General features: G+C 59.7%; 1 protein-coding gene across 4 annotated transcripts in view; it reads left to right on the plus strand.

The window, feature by feature from the left end:
• Positions 1 to 386: 386 nt before the first annotated feature.
• Positions 387 to 23,204, plus strand: part of GRM4 (glutamate metabotropic receptor 4) — a 35,451-nt gene continuing 12,633 nt past the window's right edge. Inside the window, exons 1-6 of one of the 4 annotated variants that reach the window (XM_048328382.1) lie at positions 387 to 488; positions 6,713 to 7,489; positions 13,506 to 13,722; positions 20,132 to 20,267; positions 22,187 to 22,341; positions 22,765 to 22,905. In XM_048328382.1, coding sequence (XP_048184339.1) covers positions 6,971 to 7,489; positions 13,506 to 13,722; positions 20,132 to 20,267; positions 22,187 to 22,341; positions 22,765 to 22,905 — 1,168 coding nt within the window. In that variant the 5' untranslated portion in view covers positions 387 to 488; positions 6,713 to 6,970. Of the gene's footprint in view, positions 489 to 1,391; positions 1,498 to 2,373; positions 2,832 to 6,712; positions 7,490 to 13,505; positions 13,723 to 14,346; positions 14,489 to 20,131; positions 20,268 to 22,186; positions 22,342 to 22,764; positions 22,906 to 23,204 lie in introns of those variants that run through there. The other 3 variants (XM_048328384.1, XM_048328383.1, XM_048328385.1) reach the window with 3 other exon arrangements.

A 23,204-nucleotide genomic window follows, 5' to 3' on the forward strand; every position in this document is an offset into this window, starting at 1 on the left:
TTGAGGATGGCTGTCACTGCAGGGAGCCGAAGACCCTCAGCAGCCTGGCGGGGGGACCCTTCCGCCAGGAGCCGGGGGGGGGGGGCCCGGGTGGGGGTCCCCGCGCTGCGCTAGTGCTTTAAGAGGCTGGCAGAGCCGGCGGCGGGCTTCCCAGCTCCTCTTCATGCAAAACTTCCCCGGCCCCGGCTCTCCTCCTCCTCCTCCTCCTCCTCCTCGTCTTCCCCCTCCTCCTCCCCCTTCTCCACCTCTTCCTCCTCCTCCTCCTCCTCCTCGCCGCGGCTGCGGTGCGCGGAGCGCGGCGGGTCCCGCCCGGCTGCGGCTCGCTCGGCTCCCGGGCCCGGCCGGGGCTGGGGGGGCCGGGGCCGCCCCCGCCGCACGCCGCAGGGCCCCCCCGGGCTGCCCGCGCCCCCGGGCCGGGGGCGGATCGCGGCACCGGGCACCGGGCGGAGACGGGGCCGGCGGCGCCGCCAACTTGGCACTGCCCGCGGGTAAGTGCGGGCGGCGCGGGGGGAGCATCCCCGGGACTCCCGGTGCCCCCGCACCTTCCCCCGGGGCTGGAGTGCCCCCAACTCTCCCGTCCTACAGCCTCGCCGCTCCCCCCCTGCACAACGCTCTGGCGAATTTTTCGCCTTTCCTTCTTATTTTTGGGCTGGGGGGGGGGCTGCGACAGCGGGGGCTGCAGCCCGGAACCCCCAGCGCTCCCCGCTCTCCCACTCATCGCATTATTCATTGTTGGGGACTGCGGAGCGCTGCTCCCTCCTCGCCCCGCTGCTCCCCTCCGCGAGGGGCACGGAGGGCACCCCTTGCTCTGGTCCCCAACCTGTCACCTTTGTCCCCAGAGGTGCCCGCTGCCCGGCGAGGGCTCCGGGAGGGGAGCTGGGGGGATCGTCCGGACGGAGGGGGCTGGCAGGGGTTGGGGCAGGAGGCGGCGGGCAGGGGCGGGTGGCCGTGACCGGGGCCGAGCCGCCGGCGGGGGCTGCCCTCGCCTCGCCGCAGCGGGCAGCGCCCGCAGAGCCGCCGCAGGGCAGGGGGGACAGGAGGGCGGCGAAGAGCTGAAGGCGCTGCCTCTGCAGCTCGGAGGGGCTGTGAGGGATAAGACCCTTCCCCGGCGCCGGAGCGACCGCTCGGAGGCATCCCTGGGCCGGGCAGAGCCCCGCTCCAGCACGGGGTCGGTTTCCTCTCCGGAGTGTTCTTCCGCTCCTTGGCGCTCTCCGGGCGAGCGGATCTGAGGCGTCGGGAGCCGCTGGGGAAGTTGGCAGCCGTGAGAAAAAACCGGAGAACTCTCCCACTGCCTGCCCGGGTGCAGCCCCGCCAGGCCTCCTCCTCCTCCTCCTCTTCCTCCTCCTCCTCCTCCTCCTCCTCCTCCTCCTCCTCCTCCTCCTCCCCGCGGTGTGATGAGTTTGCCGTGCTCTCCCAGCCGGGTGATTTTCCGTGGGCTGCTCCGGCGCTGGGGGATGCCCGCTGCCTTCGGCGGCGGCTGCGACGGAGAGGCTGCGGGTGAGTCACTGCCTTTGCCATCGCCATCGCGCTGCAGGTGACCTGTGGCTCGGGGCTCGCCGGGGGTGGCACGAGGCAGGGCTGGCGGTCACCGCAGGAACCCACCGGCAGTGGCCGTGTGCCCCGGGCAGGGCTCGGGGAGGGACGGAGGGATGGAAGGATGAAGGCAAGGAGCAGAGCTGATCTGTTGAATGCAGCGAGGAGCTCGGGAAAACGCCACGAGAACTGCCAAAAGAAAAAGCTCATTTCCTTCCCTGCCTTGGCTCCCTGTAAGCAGCGTTTATCCGCACCAGGCAGCGGGGAGATGAGCTGGGGGATGCGCTGGGCAAGGCTGTGGCGGGGGGAGAGCCCGGACAAGACCCTTTTCCCGGTGACCTGACACCTCCGCGCCGGGAGGCTCGGTGCGATGGGATGTGCAGAGATCCCGCCTGATTTTGGCCGGCTTGGCCGAGCTGGAGGGACAGTGCTGGGGGCCGTGGTGAGGGTGGTCCCTCTCCGTGATGGCAGAGGGTCCCCATGGGCAGCGGTGGCTCCAGCTGCCCCAGGCTGGGGGGCTACGGGCAAAACCCTTTTGAGGACGGCATCAGACACTGGGTTAGGGGTGCTGAGCTACACCCCGGGGTGTCAGAGCAGCGTCAAGGGGATTTTCCCTTGGGAATCGAAGCTCGAGTGGAGCCATGGCCTGGCCCTACATCCCAGGGGCCAGCATCACCCTGCGGAGGAGCCTAACGGCTCCCCGAAAAAGAGCATCACGTGCTTCAACTTTGGCATCAGGCAGGAGGAGGATGGATTTGTCAGCTCAGCCACCCCCTTCCAGCTCTTCCCAGAAAGGCAACGGCTTGAAGAAGTGGCAGGTCCTAATTATAACATACGTGAACTCGCGCCCGTCGCCCTCCCCGGCTTCGTGCCCGCTGCGGGCACCGGCTCTTCCTCCCGGGCGCTGCGTCTCACGGAGGGTTTTCCTCCCTGCAGTTCCCTGGATGGCCCCGCACCGAGCCCGGCTCAGGATGGGGGTCTCTGGAGTCACCGCCGGGGGAGTGTGGGCAGGGGCTGGCACTGGCAGACCGCAGTGTCAGGGCGTAGGTGTGATGGGGAGCGGGGACACCGCGTGCTGCCGCGGGCACTGCCGGACACCGGCAGTCAGGCCGCGCTCTCGCTCGGAGCCAGCACGGTCCCAAATTGCAGATGGCGATAAAAAATTAATTGCGGGATTCTGCTGCACGTGGCAGGAGCGGAGACGAGCAGTGGCTCCTTCCCTTCCCTTTCCTTCCAGCCGCTCCCGCTGGAGCTCTGCGCCGGCTGCCGGCGGAGACCTCGCGCTGCCTGCCCGCAAGGTGAGCTGCTGTTCTCTCTCCGCTTGCTCTGGGGCTGGATCCTGCTCGCCTTCCCCCGCCGCTGCGCCATCCCATCCTTCAAAGTGAGGGATTAGCCCTGACCTGCTTGGCAGCGGGAGGGAGGCGGAAGGAGAGGGCTTGCTGCAGTTAAGGACATATATAAATACGGTGTGATAAATATTCCCTGGATCTGATCTGCGCCCTATGGGAGCACTTTTGTTTGGACTTCAGCGTCCTTCAGGAGATGCTTCTGGGCAGTGAGGTGGGTGATTGTACCCAGCTTTTGCCCACCATGGGGCTCTGAGCTGGCTGCTGGCGGGACCCGGGTGCAGAGAGGACGAGTTGGCACCTTGGTGATGGGCTCGGGCTCGTGCGAGCATTGTGATATTGGTTTGTGCATCGATCGAGGGGTTGCTGGGGCAGGGGCTGCATCTTGGAGCTCATTGGGGGGTTTGGATGGCACAATCCGGGGGCTCTGCTCACTGCTGCCTGCTGAGCTGTGGCCTTGCTTCTCCGAGCGAACGCCGGGGTACTGGACCTGAATACTTAAGGTTTTGCCTGTTGGGAGAGAACTTAACCTGGCATCCCCTCCCTCTGTCCACATCTCAATTCTGCTCTACTTCATGGAGCTTTTGTAATTAAAAAGACCAGGAGCCAAGCGAAGTTCCCTGTAGCTGCTTGCAAGCGGGAAGTGAGTGTACACTAATTGGGATATTGTGCTGCCTGCTGGCTGGAGGAAGAGCAGGTGGGGAAAGAAATAGCCTTGATTTTCAAAAAGATGCTTTGGAGCTGGTAGGATCCAGTGTGGCTTAAGCTGGCATAGCCCTCCCAGTGCCAGGGCTGGGCTGGAGTCTCTGGTGCTGGTGGTGCTGGGCTCTTTGGCACTGGGGATGGGGACGTGCAGGTGAGTGCTGGGTGCTCTTGGCTGATTATTCCTGCATCTCCTGGGCTGTATAACCAGCTCAGCCTCTGCTGGGTTTAACGAGCCCCAGAAAATGCCCTGGCTCTGAACTGGGAGATGATGGATCCTGCTGCAGGCAGAGCTCTGGGGAGCGGGGTCTGCTCGGAGAGGAGTCTGTCTGGAGCGTGTCCCACCACAGTCCAGCCTGGGCAGTGCTTGCGGGGTCGTGCAGGAGGAGCTGCGGGAAGGAGCCGCAGAGGTGATGCCTGGGATGGCCGGTTCCTCCCCCAGGCGCTGGAGAGGCTTTTGCAGCAGGAGATCTCTGGGATGTGGGGGAATTTTTAATCAGAGTTTGATTTCATGGAATCACAGAATGGTTCGGGTTGGAAGGGACCTTAAAGCTCATTCAGTTTCAGCCCCTGCCATGGGCAGGGACATCTTCCACTGGACCAGGTCGCCCCAAGAGGGGCTGGCCTGCCCAGCTGAGCCCTCCCCTGCTCCTTCCAGGGCCCTCCGTGGCTGGCGATGCCGGTGGCCCGGTGACCACCACTAGAGGGGGGCAGGATGCCACCGTGCTGCCCGGGCCCATGTCCGGGGTGCCGGGACCCGCGGGGCTCTGCGTGTCCCGGGGCAGCAGCACCCACAGCACCCGGCACCGGCTCCCTCCGCCCTGGCGCTGCTCAGCCCACCCTGGCTCGGGCAGGGGATGACCCACGGCCGGGCTCTGGAGATCTTCTCGGTTTGGTTGGTATTTGCGCCACTTCCCAGACCCGGATCAGGCTGCGGCATAGCCGGGATGAGGGCGATGGGAAGGCTCCGTCCTCACTGGTGGAAGTTGGAGAAGCAGAATTGCTCCTTCCTTTGGGGCTGGGATAAGCACCACGCTGAGTGATGGTCCCACCCTGTTATTCCCACCCTCGGGGTGCCCCTGTGGAGCCGCGCAGGTGGGGCAGGAGCCGTGCAGGTGGGGCAGGAGGGCGGCTTTGGCCCCTCGCTGCCCGGAGCGTGTAGGTAAGGCTGTTCTCTGCTCCATGAGTACCTGCTGCAGGCAGGTGTCTTCTTCCAGATGTGCATCTCCTTCCAGATGTGCCCCCGGTGGAGCAGCTGCTTTGGGGAGGCTCGGGCATGGTGGAAGCAAGGTCTGGGCTGTGTGGAAGCAGTGACTTGTGTGTGGCTGAGGGGTTGCTGGAGGCAGGTGGAGGGAACAGGGGTGCTCATCTGTCACCCCTTCCTGGGCCGTTTGCAGCAGGGGCTCAGTGGGTAGCTCCAGCTCCATCTCCCCCAATGATTCTGTGAGGGATCCGAACAAGCTCCCTCCTCCTCTCCCTGTTATTTGCGCTTTCTTCTTGCCTGCCGTGATATTTTTACCTTCAGTTCATTCAGATTATATGATCAAAGGAGCCACAAAGGGGAGAGAACAGAGAGGGAAAAAGCTTAAAAGAAGAAAGGGAAAGGCAGTGGGCTCTGGGGGCACTGCCAGCTCTGCGGGAGCTGCTGTGGGCTCTGAGGGTTTTCCTGGGAGCGGGTCCATGGTGTGAGCATCCCACCTTTGATGGGCAGAAATGTTGCAGCTCCAGGGATGAGGGTGGGAGAAGTGACCTGCTTTCAGCTGGTGTGGGGCTGCCAAGGCGGCTGTGGTGTCTGAGCATCCCTTTGCCTCCCCATCCTCCTCCTCCCCAGCACGGGCAGAGCCTGACCCGCTCCCAGGCCACGCCAGGAGCCACATTCCCCTGCTCCATGCCCACTGGTGATGCGTGGGGTGGTACCTGCAGAGGGGACAGGACCACGCAGAGGGCTGATCCGTGTCCCTGATCCCCATCCGAGCAGAGCCACGCTCCAAGGGGCTCTCCTGGCAGGCTGGGGCTGGTGATGTGCCACAGCATTCCCAGCCTTTGGAAGCACAGAGCTCGGGTGATTCTGGTTCCTTAAAAGCCCCGGCTGTCAGAATCGCTTTGGAGATGGGCCTTCAAGCAGCTGCATTGGGCAGGGAGGTGCATAATTTATGGAGGTGAGTTGAAGCCAGGGTCCTCCTGGCTGGGATGGCTGCGGAGCGGGAGCAACCCAGGGGCTGGTGAGGTTCTGTCCGGCAGAACAGAACCATCCACGTCTGTGCGTGGGCTTGGGTGCCGGCTCTGGGTTTGAGCTGAGATGAATTTAAGCTGTTTCCTTGGTCTCACTCTTGCAGCCCGTCCTGCCTGGGGAATGCATTTTCCTGCTCGGCTCCATGCTGCTGTTGGTGCCTGCATTAATCATGCGCTGCCCTCAGCATCCATCAGCAGCTGCTGTGTGAACAATGGCGGGGATAGGCACGAGGGGGAACCTGTCTTGGGGGGAAACTGAGGCAGGGATTGTGCTGCTGGGGCAGGGGCAGCTCAGGTGCTGTCGATATTTGCTGCTGGAAGCTGTCGATAATGGAAGCAGCTACTGGTTCAGGAATCAGTGGCCTGAAGGGAGAGCGGCAGGAGCGCGGTGCTTTGGGTTGTGACTCGGATCCGGAATGCTGGGTTTTGGCAGTGCCTGGCTCTCTCTGAGGATGCAGAGCTCAGTTTGTGGGGCTCAAAACCCGTTGGGAAAGAGGAGGGATGCTCTAAGATAGGCAGTGACCAGAGCTAGGGGTGTGTGTGGGGTTTGCCCCACTCTGAGCACTGTCTTGGGACTTGTCCCAACCTCGCAGTTCCCTTAAGAGGGGACAGGTCGGGACAGAGTTCCAGGCCCCCCCCCCCCCGAGCTGGTCACTGACCTGTCCTGCTCCGTGGGGCAGTGTCCACAAGGCCCTGACCAGCCCCTCTGCCCAGATGCGATTTGGGCTAAGCCAAAACCCCTGGGGTGAATCAAAGACCCAGCAAATCCCAAATCTATTTTTTGCAATGACCCCCGGTGCTAATTTCCGCCAGCTCCCTGATGAAAGCCCGGAATAGCCAATGTCTTCTTCCTGCTCCTGCCTAATTTTCTCTCTCCTCTTTTCCCCTGTCCCTCCAAGGTCTCCAGAGGAAGGACCCAAAGCTTTGCGTGGGCTCGTGTCTCTGCCGCTGTCTCTCCTCCCTGGTGTAGCCATGCAGACCCCGGCACCCTCCTGCATCCCAACCTCCCTCCACTCCTCTGGGGCCGGCAGCGCCGTCGGGAGCTGCTGATGGTGCCGGAGCGCGATCCCTCCGGAGCCATGCTGCCCGCCTGGCCCAGCCCGGCCCCCTGACCGCCGCGTTCCCAGCCCGAGCTCTGCCCCAGCACGGCGTTGGCGATGAGTGGGGGTCACTTTTGCATGGAGCGTTTGTCCTTCTGCCTCCTCCTGAGTGCCTGCAGCTGGGGGTGGGCGCCCGGGGGTGCCGCCAAGCCCAAAGGCCAGGGCTACCCGCACATGAACTCCATCCGCATCGACGGGGACATCACGCTCGGGGGGCTCTTCCCCGTGCATGGCCGGGGCGCCGAGGGCAAAGCCTGCGGGGAGCTGAAGAAGGAGAAGGGCATCCATCGCCTGGAGGCCATGCTCTTCGCCCTGGACCGCATCAACAACGACCCCGACCTGCTGCCCAACATCACGCTGGGTGCCCGCATCCTGGACACGTGCTCGCGGGACACGCACGCCCTGGAGCAGTCGCTGACCTTCGTGCAGGCCCTCATCGAGAAGGACAGCACCGAGGTGCGCTGTGTCAGTGGGGGACCCCCCATCATCACCAAGCCAGAGCGGGTGGTCGGCGTCATCGGCGCCTCGGGCAGCTCCGTGTCCATCATGGTGGCCAACATCCTGCGGCTCTTCAAGGTAGGGCTTGGCCAGGTGAAGAGAACCCCTTGGCAAAACCCCCGCGGGTGCTTTGGCAGCGTTTCTCCACAAGTGTCTCTTCCTCCGCAGCTGGGGGGAGGCAGAGCCGGTGTTGTTAAAATGCTTCTCCTGCCTCCCCCACGTCCCCGGGGATCCCTTCCTCCATCCCCCTCCAGTGACGACACTCGGAGCAGGAGGACTTTTGTCTCATCTCCCCCGGCTTCGTGGAGCTGGTGCTCCCGCCCCGTGGCGGGGGCTGGATGGGGAGCTGGGCTGAGGGCGGGTTTGGTACCGGTTATGGGGGATGCTCCATCAGGGGTGTGGGTCATACCCCAAAATGTCAGGTCCCACCTGAGCCAGAGGACTGGGCAGCCACAGGGCTGGAGGCAGCGATGGCCGATGGCAGGGGACAGCTGAGATTGCTCTGCTCCAGCCTGGGGGACATCAGCCAGGCTGGGGACACTTGTCCTGTGCCACCAGCCCCAGGGGTGCTCGGGCTGTGGTGGGATGAGTAGGGCTCTCTCTCCTGCTCCGTGCCAGCTGCAGGAATGCTGAGGAGTTGGTAATTCCTTTCCTCCTTGCTGTACGTTTATTTATCCCCAGCCACATCCCTGGGCTGCAGAGTGTGTGAACAAGGGCCCTTCTGCAGAAATGAGGGACAAATGTGAATATTCTGCACTTCCAGCAGCAATGGGGACCCCAGTCCCATCTCAGCCTTCTCCCAGCACCCTGAAACCCCTGTGTTCTGCAGGATTGGTGCTGTTTCCTTCTCTCTCTTCCCCCTCCCTCTTCCTCTGCCAGCCCAGCATGCTGAGAGCTGGGTGCCCTCCTGGGAGGGCTGGAAGCTGTTAGTGGAGACGGAAAAACCAGATCGCTGATGGAGTTTGATTTTGCTGGGTCCCTTTTTTTTTAAAAAAAACGTGCTAATGTTCCAGGCGATGAGTGAGAGGGCTATTCAATAATTAAAATAATATAAATTAGAGGGAGTGGGAGGAACTTAAAAGCTATTTGCCGAGACAAAAAGATTGAATACTTGCTCTGGAGAGGAGGAGGGAGGCTGGCAGTGGGGAAGGAGGCAGAAGAGTGACAGTCAGAGGAGCTGGGGGCAAGTACAGCCTTTCTAGGTTCTTTTTTCCCCCTCACCCTTCTCCTCCAGTTTTGGTCCTTGGGCAAAGAGCTGTGACATGTACAGGAGGATGTCACTGAGCTCAGGTGCAGCCCTGCCCCAGCTGAGCAGCCAGGCTCTGGTGCTGCTGGTGGTGCATCCTGAGCCCCAGAAGTTTTAACCCAGAGCTGATCCCAGCCCAACAGGGCAGGGAGGAAATGCAGGTGGAGGATGGAGACCTCAAAATCCCTTGGGAGAGGAGAATAAGGAAAATCTCAGCCTTTTCCAGACAGCAGTGGATCCCAGTGTGGGGGTTGGTGCCCTCCTCAGAGGTCCCCAGCACAGGGACACCATTCCCATGGGACTGGGGTCTTGTCCCACCTGTCTGGGCACAGCCATTCCTGCAGCAGGCAGGGGCTGGGGGTTTGGGGGTTCTGGAGCCTCTTCCCCCCTCCACGACCCGAGTGCTGCTGCTGCTCTTTGTTACTCAAACACTGCTTTTATGGCACGGACATGCTTAAAATGAGAATAAGGCGACTTCCATTTCACGCCGCCGCTGACCTTTAAGCATGGGTGACTCTGCTCCGAGGTTCAGCAAAGCGTTGGCTGCCTCGGGCACAGGCAGCTGCCTCTGCCCATTCCTTGGGGCATGGCACTTGCTGGAGCTCTGCTCCCGCTTGGCCCCGTGTTGCCGTGTCACTCCTGTCCCCCTCGGTGCTCCCCCAGCACGGGGATGCTGGTGGAAAGTGCTGGGAGCTGGAACAGGGGGACCCTCCCTGTGGGGTGTTCCAAGTGCCCTCTGAGTGCTCTGCTTCCTGAAGGGCTCAAGTGGTTCTTGGGGAGGGCTCCAGCACATCTGGGAGGGCTCCAGCATATCCAGCGAGTGGCATGGAATGAATTAGAGTCCACCAAGGCGAGGAATCCACACAAGCCCTGCAGAGCCCTGCCTGGGATGGGGGCACAGCAGCCCCCCCAGATTTTCCCTGTCTCTCCTGTGACCGTGTGCACAGTGGGGGTGGCTGTTCCCTGTCTCAAAATGATGCTCTCCCTGCTGTGGTCCCTTGTCCCATCCCACACTCCCTCCTGTGCACGTGTCCCTGCTCCATCCCTGCTCCGCCCCCTGCACAGCCCCCAGCCCTCCCCGCCAGGCCGGCTTTGCTTCTCCCTGCCAGGGCTTTTGTTGCTCCTGCACTACATAAATAAATAACGGGTCCTTCGTTAGCTGCCGCCTCCTAATTAAAGCTGTACATCAGTGGAACCACTTGCAGATGTGGCATCCTGTGTCCAAGCCAGTTTCATCACTCCTCGTTGCTCTGCCTGCAGAAATTCCTCTCCCCAAATCTGTGCTCCCGGCTCTGTGCGATAGCATCTCTCTGCCGTCACTGCCAGAGCGCTCTGGCACGTTCCAGCTCCTTCCCACCCCTTGCTGCTGCCTCTCCAGCCCCAGCTCTACCCACTGGCTCCTGAACCACCACGGTGGTGATGGTGCCAAGGAAACCAGGCCCTTCTCCTTCAAATGTGATCCCCAAAAAGCTGCACTGGGGTCTGAGGTGTGTTTTTCGCCCCCATCCATAAAGACCTGTGACAAGATGGAGCCCAAGTGCTCAGCGTGAGGTGAGCAGCCAGAGGATGGGCTTGACACGTGCCAGGCACTTTGAGGTGATAGTTTCCTCCGTGGCAGCCGCTCTCCGCAGCGCAGGGCTGTGGTACAACATGAATAATTCACCTGAGGACGGCGCTGCCCGTGCTGCAGCCGGGCACTCGGCACCTGCAGGCCCACAAGGCTGCGCTGCCTGGGGCTGGCGGGTGCAGAGCTGGGTCGGGCCCTGGTGCTGAGCCCCTCGGGCAGTGCTGAGCCCCTCGGGCAGTGCTGAGCCCCCCGGCTCGTGTCAGGGTGCCCTGAGGCTGTGGGGGCAGCGGGATGGAGCGATTCAGGACATGCGTCCCCACTTAGCGGGTGAATAACCTTCACTGAGCGGGAAGGTGGCAGCCGGCCGGGGGAGGCTCTGATTAATCCCCCGCTGCTGCCACTTCATTTCCTTGCTCTTCATTGGGCTTATTGAAACAAATTGCAGCTGCCTGGCTCCCCTGGGCTGCCCCCAGCTGTGAGGGGTCCCTGGGCACGGCTTGCTGAGGAGGCGTGGGATGGGTGGTGGCAGGTCCGGCAGGGATCATGGACAGCATCCTCCTGCACCTGCTGTGTTTCCCAGAGTTTTATCTCTGCCTTTTCCCTCTCCAAGGAGGTGCTGAGGGCAGGATCCTGGGCCTGACCCCGTGCCCAGGGAAGGGGCAGCAGGACGGGGCTGCGGCTTGTTCCATCCCAACGCTGAGTTCCGAGCAGCCCCGCTCAGCCCCTCGCTGCTCCAGGCCCTGCGGTGCTTTACGCTCTCCCTAATTAAAAGCTGCCATCCAAATGGCTCGATGATGGAAATTCTAATTAAATCAATTCCATCTTGTCGGCGAACCAGGGGTTTGCATAAGATATGCATGAAATTAATAATTATGGGGAGAGAATTAGCTGCTCCTGACCCTGTTTGTGGCATTGGGGGTCCCGGTGCAGGAGCCCCTGCTCATGGGGTGCTCCTGACCAGTGTGCCCAGCTCTGGCTTTGCAGTGGTTTTGGGGTTTTTGGTTGGTTTTTGGTTGGTTTTTGGTTCTTCCTTCCTGCCTGCTCAGGGTGATGTTGACGTTGATGGTTTAAGTCTGGTTTGGGATGTGCTGAAATCGCCACCTTTGCCTAATTCTTCCCAGTTTGGGGGGATTCTGTCTCCCACCGGTGGAGAAAACACCACAGCAGCTCCTGAGCCTCATTAACGATGGGTGATAATGATGGGTACCAAATCCAGCTTTTCCAGTGCATTTGGAGTCCATTGCCCCTGGGGGAGCAGGATGAGACCCTCAACCCCCACTCCCACCATCTCTGTTACCCCAAGGGATGTTTCTGTAGGCTGGGGGTGCTTCTGGGTGATGGTTTTTGGTTCAAAACAAGAGGAGGAAGGGGGTTTTGCCCCCTGGCCCTGGGATCACTCCCCACTCTTGGTGGGACAAGGAACTCTTGGGGTGCAGGAGAGCTGGTCCCACTGATTTCTCCTCAACACAGTGTCCCAGGCTGGAGATGAGCCAGACAAGGGACCACCAGTGCCCAAATACGCAGCTGAGATATGTTTCCAGCTCCCTCTTCCCACTGCATCCTTCTTTCTAAGAACCTTGAATTCTCTGCCTGCGTTTTGCTTTTATGTACCTAAAAGGACTTTTGTCTTTTATCTCAGAAAATAGCTGGTGCCAGGAGTTGGGCTATCAAAAAGGCAGAGGGGAGAAAAGGCAGAAGAAATCTATGAAATGGTCATTTGGGAACTGGTATTTTATTTTCACTTTCATCCAAGGCAGAGGAGCGAGAGAAAAAAGCCCTTTCCTTTTGTTTATTAAAACACAGTTTCCAGTCCGTAGCCTGTGGATCAACAGGTATTTTCTGGGCTTTATTTTCCAGCTGAGGCTGGAGCAGGATGGGCAGGCCTGGGGTTAATCCCAGGCTGTCGGAGCTTGGATGGGATGGCGATGGCATGGGGAAAACTGGGAAGTCTCCATCGCCAGTGCCCTGCAGAAGAGGTTAAACCAAAATGCTCGGTAGAGGGGAAATCATTGGGAAAGGACCCTCTGGAAGGGATGGGGTGCATCCTTGCCCCCAAATCGCCTTTGATGTGGGCACTGCTGCTGCCTGTGCCCTCGTGGGCATGCTGTGGACACTGCCTCCGTCCCAAGCGCGTGTCCATCCTGCAGGGAAGAGGTGGGATTGGGCTGGAGCAGCCCCCCTGCTCCTCCCAGGGTGAGTGATTGCCAGGCGAGCACTTCACCTGCTGAGCAGAATTTTAATGGAGTCTCATGCACCGGCTCCAGTCACAGATCCCCAACGAGCAGATCAGAGCCCCTCGGAACGGAGCACAAAGCAGATTGTCACAGGGAGTAATCCTATTTGTGCCTTGATAAAGATTCCTTCCTCTCCCTCTCCCACTCCTGCTCCATCTCTCCCTTTTTTCATCTCCTATTTCGCAGGCAGGTAGAAGGGTGGCTGCTCCTTTCCGGGGGCCTCTTAGCATTCAGGTGGAGTCGTGGGTTTATAACACCGGAATCGCATTTAATAGAGAGAGGCAGGAGTGGGAGAGGGGAAATCACAGAGAAACAAAGGAGGAACTGGGAGGTGCAGGACTGGAGGAGGGTGGAGTGGGGCCAGGAGGGTCGGGACACCCAGGAGGGTCTGTGAGGTGGCCCGGGTGCACATCTGATCCCTGGGATGCAGCTCCCCAGCCGGGCTCCCAGTGAGGTGGCTGGGGCTTATTGCAGCAGCTCGGATTCCCACAGCTGGTGGGGAGAACCCGGGCTTGATAATTTAATAAGGCTTTTCCATCTTTAAGATAAATGAGGATGTGTGGTGTGTTTTGGAGATGGAAAGTGCTGTGTAAGTGTTAAACATCGCTGATCCCGCGGTGCTAAATCATTCCAATGTGCCCGGAGAGGTGCGGCGGCTCTGGTTAATTTAAAGGGCTTATTTAGGGCTGGGGGAGGGGGGGCAGGAAGGGTTGGATCTGTCCTTCCTGGGGAGGAAGCCAAAGGGAGACCCTGGCAGTGCCGGCCAGGGCAGAATTACGGCTTTTTCTGTGGTCTCTCCCACACTGGATGCTCAGAAAACCCTTCTGGGGTCCTGCTGGGTGTCCCTGAGCTGCAGGTGGTCCCCAAGCCCCGATGTCCCCTGCAGCACCCGATGGTGGCACACGCTCCACCTGCCCCATGCTCATCCTCAATTCCCACCTCCCTCTGGCCCAGAGCAGCGCTTTGGGAGCGTGGGCACGGCCGTGGGGTGGAGATCATCAACCACCTCCCTGCCCTGACGCTGTGCCTTTCCCTCCTCCACCCCAGATCCCCCAGATCAGCTACGCCTCCACGGCGCCGGACCTGAGCGACAACAGCCGCTACGACTTCTTCTCCCGCGTCGTCCCCTCGGACACTTACCAGGCCCAGGCCATGGTGGACATTGTCAAAGCCCTCAAGTGGAATTACGTCTCCACCTTGGCCTCCGAGGGCAGCTACGGTGAAAGCGGGGTGGAGGCCTTCATCCAAAAGTCCAGGGAGGATGGTGAGTGGATTTCTCCCAGGATGGGAGCAGCTGTGACAGGAGGACAAAAGGATGAGATGGAGGGATGTGTCTGGTTGGACTCCTTGAGCTGAGCTGGGATGTGGATGAGGTGATGGATGGTGCGGTTTGGAGCATGACCCTGGAGCAATGTGGGTTTTGGGGCTGCCCGAACAAGCAGCCAAGTTTTCCAGCAAGGCTTGGGACCAGAAATCCTGGGCTGCCTCCACTCTGCAGGGCAGGCTGCTTTTGGGAAGCATCTCGAGATCCTATTCCCTGCTCCCCAGCTCTGCCGAGCTGGTCTCACCCCCTCCCTCTGTGCCTGAGCCACGGCGCTGGGCGCCTTCCAGAAGACAAGACTTCTACAAATACTCCCAGGTTTTAACAGAAAATCGAGTTGGCACCACCATGAGCTTCACCCAATTTTAGTGGAATTATCCCCCAGGGCAGGTGCTTTAATTTGTCTATGGGCTTTGGACAGGCAGAAAGTCCGTGCTCAGCAAAACTCTTTGGGAGGATTTGTCTGGAGGCAGAAAGCGTTTTGCTGACGGGAGCTCTGGGATGCTCAGGGGGGATTAGCAGCCTCGGGAGCAGCGCAGGAGCTTGTGGGGATCTGAACATCAACCCTGGGATGGGCGAGGAGCCCCGGGAATCGCTGCTGTGGGTGCTGCTACCACCAACTCGGAGCTGCCCCCAGACCCCAGGCAGAGGCTGGCACAGCACTGGGGTCCCTCGTGGCTCTGGCATCACCTCGGCCCCACTGCTCAGGGTGAGATGGGAGGTAAAGGGTGTTTTTTGAGGCAGTTAAACCCCTGCAGGGCGCAGGCTGCTGCTTATTACAGGCTTAAGTGTGTCTGAATGGCACATTAGGTTCTGGCAGAGTCGGTGGGACACCGGCCTATCTGGAGCCAGTCAAACTGCGTTATGGCCTTATAAATGGATAAAGGGAATAAAAACTTCGAGGTGACGAGCTCCTAATCAAAGCCCTATAAATAGGAGCAGCGTTAATTCCGCCTCTCTCGCGCGTGCCCTGGCACCGGAGCCGGCTGTGCTTTTAGTATGCAGAGAAACCCATCTGGGGATCCAACTTGGGAGCTGCTCTTCAGGATTTTCACTTGAAAAGCGGAATATTTTTCACGGGGCTGTGGCTTCACAAGGAGCGATGCCTGGGGATGCTCCCGAGCGGTGGCTGCAGGGGATGTGTGGAGCTGCAGGTGCAAAGGGGCTGTGCTGGGCGTGTGTAACAGCGCCTGGCACATTTGGGGAGGGGCTGGGGGATGCTCTGCTGCCCCTTCCGTAGGTGCAGCCCCCCGGGGGATCTGTGGGGTGGCCGGGGGGATGCACAGGCACGATTCAAATCCACGCTGCTCCTCCACTGAGCACCAATAAGGAGCGGTGGTTGTGACTGGAGGCCCTGCTGCGGCACGAGCTCTTCTCCTTTGAGATACCTGTGGTTCCCATGAGCTCCTCTAACCAGATGTTAACGATCTGACAGCGTAATTGCAGAGTAAAGGAGCACACACGGAGCCAAAGCGGCCGCGTGTTAATCCGGGGCTGCGGCAGTCCTGTAATTTGGGTATCCACATAACCTGGCGATTATGTGCATTAGTGATAATTTAGTTATCAAAAAGCAGATTTCCACGGTGCCTGCGGTGTGAGGGCAGCCCGTGTGGTGCCAGAGGTGATGCTGCGGCCCTGACGCGCTGCAGGACCACGGGGATTTGTGGGAGCTGCCTGTGCCAGCCTGAGCGTGGGGCCCCGAGTGGGTTCTGAGCTGCTCCCTGGAGCATCTCCCTTGGGAGCGAGCGTGGGGTGTCAGCCACGCTGCTCTGCCCATGGAAGTAGAGCCACAGCCGTGAATAATGGTGAGGCTGGACCAAACCCACGCTTTTTCTTTTTTTTCCCTTTGTTTTATGTATTTGAACCTCCCCAGCCCTGCCAGCTGTGGTGGCAATGCCGTGCTGGAGGAAGAGCCAGGCTCAGCCCACTTCACCTCTCTGTCTTCCCCTGTGCAAAGGGCTCTGCTGGCACCAAACACCTTTTCACCAGCACAGATCCATCGGGAAGGGGTGAAGGATCTGTGCCCTCTGTGGGATATTTCTGGCTCTCAGTTGCATTTCTCCAGCAGCCTAAAGGATCCTGCGATTTGTCGCTGCTTCCAGGGGCCTCCAGCCTGTCGGGGCTGTCAGCTGAGTGAGGATCTGGCCTGTGCCAGGGGCTGGCTGGCTGTTGGTCAAGTGGTGGAGATTCCCCGTGGGGGTGTTTATGGTGGGGGAACTGCCAGGCACAGCCCCAGCCCCGTCCCCAGCCCCCCACGCTGGCTCTGCCCGGGGGGTTCCTCACCCACCCGGCTCAGGGTGAGCAGCTCCCGCTCTCCCCACAGCGCTCTGCTTCATTTCTCATGCTGAGCCCGAGCCTTCAGAGTCGGGTTTTATTTCCATCAGGCAATAATGCTCATTGCTGTCGTTAGCAGCTCGCACTCAAGCTGTTTGCTTTCTGATGCATTATCAACTTGACCTTCAGTTTCAATTTTTAGCAGAGCCTCACGTTGAAGCTTCGCGGCGCAGTGGAAAACGGTTCTGCTTGAGGCACAAAGTGACCTCTGACAGCGATGTGGGGAGGAAACTCGCCCTGGAGATGGGTTATTCTTGCAACTGGGGCTGGCCCTGGGCTGCCACGACAGGCTGACCTGGGTGGCTGTTACATCTTTATTCATTTATCTTTATATCTTTATCCATATTTGCAGTCACTCTGGTGATGATGCTGTTGGCCTCTGGAGGTTGCTGGTGGCTGCACTGGTGGCTGGAGAGTTCTTGTTCACTTGAGTGCTGCTTTTTGGGTTTTAGCATTGCAGAGATGTTCAGTCTGCAAAGGATGTGTTTTCTTCAGCCATTTTTAAGGGTTTTAAGTGCATTCTGCTCCCCAAACCCATCCCACTCCCCCAGGGCACCCTGCACTGGCAGTGGCTGTCAGCTGGATTTCCACTGCGCGCCAAGGTGCGCAGCAGGGCCAGCATCGAGGTGTCCCTGGTGTCCCCACCTCCAGCCCCTCTGTCCAGCATCTCCCCACGCCCCTGACCCGTGGCATCATTTTGGTGGTTGGACAGACCCAGCCAGGAGCCTCTGGCTCTGCGTTGTTGAGGTCTCTGCTGTCTCCAAGCTCGTGGAGATGAGGCCTGGGATGGACGTGGGTGTGACGGAGCCAGCGTGTGCCACGCGTTGTGCCGAGGGTTGGAATGTGCAGCGCTGGGTCTGTGAACAGGGGAACATTCCCAGCCCAGCGCAGGACTCCTCAGTCATGTACCTGGATCAATTTTGCTGCCGTTCCCACCCCCTCTATTGTTTCATCCTTCACTGAGTTCTCCATATTTTTAGCTAAGAGCCTGATGTATACTTGTGATGTGTTTGCTCATCCCCGTGTGACATCCCTGGCTGTCTCTTTCTGGTTCCAGCCGGGTTCATTACTCGCGGTGGCTGCACCAGGAGGTCGACCCCCAAAAAGCCACTCCCAAATCTTGAGGCAGGAGTTTTGACCGCAGCGTTTCGGTCTCACCACACTCAGGAGAGGGCGCAGATCTCTGTCCCTAATGGCTTCTCCTGTAATCAGTTGCTTCCTGGAGGCTTTGAAGTGACACAAATAACGAGTCCCGGGGCAGGGGAGCAGCCCACCACTCCCAGTTACGGCTCTGGGCTTGGGGATCTCATGGGAAGGCTGGAGTTAGGACGGGAGCTGGGAGTAGGCAGCTGCTCACGGAATGCCATCGCTGCCGGGCTGTGCAGAGCCTGATCCCTCCTCGGGGTGCCCGGGGTGGGGGAAACATCCACATCACTGTTCCCAGCACGGCTGAGCCGGGTCCCTGCTTGCTCCAAGCTCGGCAGGCGCCGGCTCTGCGGGAGCCCTGGCAGAACCCCCTGAACCCCGAGCTAATTAAACACCGGCAATCAAGAGGGGAAGCCAGAGCGGCTGCGCTCCCGTCGAGCCTTAATGGTGGAGATTAAAGCCTGCCCCGTGTTTGACAACAGGGTTACCCCCAGCGGCATCAGGAGAGTCCCCGGCGCCCTGGCGATGCCGGGGGAGGCGAGATCCCACCGGGATGGGAGGGACAGGGCCGCGTGCCTGAGGATGGCGCAGGCAGCGTTGGAAGGGGAGGTTTGGAAGCGGGCTCAGGTTGGGTTTTCCAGGCTGTTTCTTGCCGCGGGTGCTCTGTGTCCTGTGCCACCAGCGACGAAATGCGCGAGATCTCCTCTGAGCATCCTCGGACTGCCGGTGGGATGTTCTCCCCATCCCTGTAATTCCTGCCCCTCTTTGGTCCTTTCCCAAAGCTGGGGAGGAGAGGGGTCCCCATGTCTCACCTGCTGCCTTCTCCCAGAGTCACACTGTGTCCCAAGGCAGGGAGCAGTGCTGTGCCATCCTACAGGAGCACAGAGAGTGGTCGCCTCCCCTCCATTGCCGCCACCTCCTCACTTTGATTTCTGGCTTTAGAGGAGTGCTTGGACTAAATGGATTTTTGTGCGAAGACGGTGGGAGCATCACTTGGCAAATCCCCTTTGCCTGCGGTGCTGGGGGTGTGAATAATGCAGGTGCTGAGAGACAGAGCTCCCCAAACCACACAGCTCTGCCACTGCCCCCTGACCCCCTGGACTTCTTGCTGTTCATGATTAAGTTTTCATTAATTAAGAAGACAAAAACGTTGTTAGCATCTGCTGTGGGAGCGAGGGGCTCCCCGGCCCTGCAGGCTGTCACCTGGAGGAGCCGCGTTCCTCGTTCCTCATTAGTTTGATTTAGCAGAGCAGCCCAATCACATCATGGTCATTTCTGAATTGCCATCGATTTAACCACTTTTCTTGTTTATTTATGGACCCATCTTCTTCTGCAGGAACATGTTCCCTAGCACGAGTGCCCGGTGGCACTCACGTGCATGCCCGTGCCAGCCCCCAGCTGCCACTCACGTGTGCCCGCTCCCGCCTGGCTGTGCCAGGGCTTTTGGAAGGCTTGCAGTGTTTGCAAACTGCTGCTTTGGTTGGATTTTCTCCATTGATTGCCATGGAAACTGTAATTAAGCTGCACGGTGGCCCCTGGCAGTGTGCTGTGACACCCTGGCCTGCCCGGGGGCTCGGTGGTGACCAGGGTGAGTGTCTCCAGGCTGGGACATTCCTGTCCTGCCGGCGCTGCTTGCTGCTGCCCTCCTCGCCTGGCTGATCTGTCTGTTTATCCAAATCCCTCCTCTCCGTCCATCTGGCTCCCCATATGGGAAACAAACAGCAAATTGGCCCAATTTCTTACCACAGGAAAACAAACCCCAAAAAACCCCTGGAAGGCCCCGACCAGTGGGTACGGGGTGGGGATGCTGTGCCCCCATCCCTGCAGCCTTCCCTGCCTGCTCAGCACCCAGCACATCGCCCTTCTCTTGCTTTTTGGCTGCAAGGGGCCAAATTTCCCCAGTTTTCCCTCAGCCCCACATAGGGAGCAAAGCCTCCTGGAGCCTGTCCCCACCCTGTCCTGTCCTGCTCCTCTCCAGGGCCGTGCTCTGGGAATCTCCCCCAGCCCCGGGTGGTAATTATGGCGACCTTTGCTTAAGCTGCGATCTGTTAGTGGCAGGAGGCATCAGCCGTGTCATTTACTATGCAAATTGAGACCATCAATTACATCCAGAAGGTCCCGCAATGTTTAATTTTCTCTCCCATCTCTCTCTTTATTGGCATCTGCAGAAATGCAGGAGCAGGAGGGCTCTGCCTTTGCGGAGCTGGAGGTTCGGAGCCCAGCAGTGAAGAGTGGGGGCTCTTCCAATTGTCTCTTTTAATTTTAATTACCTGCTTTTGCAACGGCTCCCTGGAAAGCTGGGCTGGAACTTGGCCAGTGCCATAGGGATGGGAATAAACCCTCTGCAGGGCCTGGCTGCTCGGGGGTGAAGGGCTTGTCTGCTCTTCCCATGGGATGGTTTTGCCAGAGTTTGACCATTCCATGTGGAGAACCCTTTGCAAATCATGGGCTGGGGAGGGGCTGGTGCTTGGAACTGGCTGGAAAAATCCTCACTGAGCTGTTGGGACGGGACCCTGTGTCTGTCCTGGGGATGCTCAGAGTGTGATGTGGTGGTGGCTGAAGGTGAGAGGTACCAGAGGAGTGGGTGGGAGGCAGAGAGGAGCTGTGGAGATGCAGGGTGGGAGGGAAGGTGGTGCAGAAGGACTGAGCAGGGGGAGAGGAGGTGTAAGGGGAGGGCTGGGGGAAGTGTCCCAGGGGGTTGGGTGGTGGCCAGGGGGTCTGGGCTGAGGAGGTGGTGAAGTGCTCAGCCCCTCAGTGGGAGCGCTGGAGAGACCCCCTTTGCCTGTTGGGCTGAGGAGCCCTGGGAGAGGGGCCATCCCGGGAGGACAGGGACTCAGGGGGTGTCTCAGTGCCAGGGCTCTCTCTGCCGCAGGCGGGGTCTGCGTGGCCCAGTCCGTGAAGATCCCGAGGGAGCCCAAGCCGGGCGAGTTTGACAAGATCATCCGCCGCCTCCTGGAGACCTCCCATGCCCGCGCCGTCATCATCTTCGCCAACGAGGATGATATCAGGTGTGGAGGGGCCGGCCTGGCTGGGAGGGAGGTCTGGGCAGGGATGCACTGGGATGCACTGGGATGCACCGGGATGTCTCTGCAGTGGGGAGAGGATGCACTGTGTGGTGTGGCAGGGAATGTCTGCAGTGGGGACCCACTCAGAGTGGCCACCTGGCAAGTGGCTGCCACCCAACCACAGCCACACAGAGCTCAACAGAGGGAAAACCCACTTTCCATTGGTTTCGGAAGCCCTGGATATCACGACCCGCTGCTTCACACCACGCAGGCGCTGCTCAGAGCTGGCCAAGGCAGGACCCAGGTGCTGCTTCTGCTCTGCTGTGCAGCCCCAGCCTCAGCGTGGCAGAGGAACAGATCTAGGGGACATTTCAGGGACCTTTTGGGGACCTCCCCAGCACTCTGTGCCCAGCAGGGCTGGGGACGTGGCCACACTTGAGGGTGATGAGCTGCTCTGCAGGCAAAGCAGTGGCTGCGGCTCCGTTGTTTATGGAGCAGAATGATTCACATGGAGCTACCCCTGATTTCCTAAGTGTCTAATTTATTAATCAGCAAACATTATGTAAATGTGGGTAAACTGCAAGTTTAAATCAGTTTACATCAGATGTGCAAAGTCTCCCAGTTTCTTTTTTCCTTCCTTAATAGAAATGTCTGTGGAGCTGACATCAGGCGGGGGTGAGAGGGAAAAGGGATTTGCCTTGCAGGATAAATGGCAGGTCTCGTTATCAGGGCTCTGGAAATATTTACCCATCCAAATGGGATTGCAGCTCTGGGCAGTGGGGTTCTGCAGCATCTGGCTTTAGCTCTCCATGATCCCCACCCTTGTGCCAGCCTGGATTGTGGAGCCTGGAAGATGGGAAGGACGGACTGGGAAGGTTGTAGCTGGAATTCTTGCCTGGCTCAGGGTGGATTTAAATCACTGATTCCACAGGAAGGTCCTGGGGTTGCCCTGGGGAGATCCTGCCCCACACAGGGACCAGGGGCAGCTGGAGGTGCTGCTCATCACAGAGTGGGACCCGGGCTGTGACTGTCCTAGGGAGGGACGTGCCCGGAGCCCAGGGCAGCCCAGGATGAGCATGGAGCAGCCTGCACGGCTCCCACTGCACGCCTGCCTCTTCCCATCTCGTCTGCACTCTCTGCTGGATTTCTATGGGTTTTTTTCCCTTATTACGCGTTTCAAACACCATCTGGACTTGAAATGATCAGCTCCGACGCGGGGGGTGAGTCACAACCTGCCTCCGCTCGGCACGGGGAGACGGAGCTGCCCTGGGCCCCGCTTCCACATGGCTGGGGACCCACAGGAGCCCCCGAGGGGACACTGAGCCCTGGGAGACAGAGCCCGGAGGGTCAGATCCGGGAATGCTCCGTTCCCATCCTCCCACTGAGTTTCTGGCCTGGCTGGCGCTGGAGGAGCGCGCAGGCGTGTCAGTGTCTGGCACCACGAGGGATGCTCAGCAGGACCGATGGCATCTCCGCTCCCAGCCGCTGCTCAGCTGCCCAGTTGAGCCCAGCAGAGCCCAGTTTAGCTCCATGCTGGGCGCTGGCAGCACTGGCTGCTCCTCTGCTGGGGCTGGCCATGCTGGGAGCACGTGCTCTCCACGCTGCTGCTTTCCCTGCCTGCTGCGGCATAACCTGATTCTTTTTTCCTTTCTTAATGTTGGGTAATTAAGGGGAAATTCAATTACCAGTCAGCAAATATGCAAATGAAGTGGGAGAAGCAGCCTGGGTGCCTGGGCTGGGAGGACAGAGGGTGCGGGAGCTGGGTGGCACCTCTGGATTTTGTGTGTCCATATACACCAGGCTGTGCCTGGTCCCAAACTTGTGCCTGGAGCAGGAGATGCCACCGGCACTGTGCCAGCATCCCCACTTCCCTGGGCCAGGCACGGAGTTGGTGGCTCAGCTCTTGCTGCTTCTCTCCACAGAAGGGTGCTGGAGGCAGCCAAGAGAGCGAACCAGACAGGGCACTTCATCTGGATGGGCTCGGACAGCTGGGGCTCCAAAATTGCTCCTGTCCTGCACCTGGAGGAGGTGGCCGAGGGCTCTGTCACCATCTTGCCCAAGCGGGTCTCAGTCAGAGGTATGGGCTGTGCTTCGTGGGTCCCCTCAGCTCTCCCTCCTTAACTGCAGGTTTTGGCTGTGAAACCATCGTGGAACCACAGAATGGTTTGGGTTGGAAGGGTTTTGAAGGGTTTCCTGATTTGCCCACCAGTCACCTCCTTATTTTCCCCATGCCATGTTTTCCCTACTCTCCCTTTGTCACCACTGTACCTGGAGAGGCATTTCCTGTTGCCCTCAAAGTCCCAGGAAGTCTCTGCTTTGCAGAGGATCTTCCCTGAGTGGATTTTCCACTCGCAGCTCTGCCCAAGTGGCACTTTGGACCCAATCCCACCACACTGATGTGTCCCCATCGCTCCCAGACCTCCCTTCCCCTCTGCCTGGGGAGTTTGGGAATGTGTGATGCATCTGATTTATCCCCTCCATCCACTTTCTGCCCGGGCAGGTTTCGACCGCTACTTCTCCAGCAGGACCCTGGACAACAACCGCCGGAACATCTGGTTTGCTGAGTTCTGGGAGGAGAATTTCCACTGCAAGCTGAGCCGGCACGCACTCAGGAAGGGCAGCAGCATCAAGAAATGCACCAGTAAGAGCTGGGGGGCTGCTGTGGGAGGGTGGGAGCTCATGGTGGGGTGTGGTTCTGGTTGTGAGCGTGGGGTTTTTGCCTGGTGGGAATCCTGTCAGAGCTCAATTCCTGGCTCCCGACTCCTTCCTCAAGCCCCACTGTGCATTTTGAGTCATTTCCAGCCAAAAGAGGCTTTAGGGACGAGTGCAGTAAACAAGGCAGCCGGGGATCTGTCTTGCTGACAGCGCTGCTGTCAGGTGATGGTTGGAGGCTCGGGGAGGTGACATGTTTACTGAGAGATGGGAGAGATTTACTGCCTG

The sequence above is a fragment of the Corvus hawaiiensis genome, chromosome 24 (assembly GCF_020740725.1).
Source record: "Corvus hawaiiensis isolate bCorHaw1 chromosome 24, bCorHaw1.pri.cur, whole genome shotgun sequence".
In the NCBI taxonomy this organism is placed as follows: domain Eukaryota; kingdom Metazoa; phylum Chordata; class Aves; order Passeriformes; family Corvidae; genus Corvus; species Corvus hawaiiensis.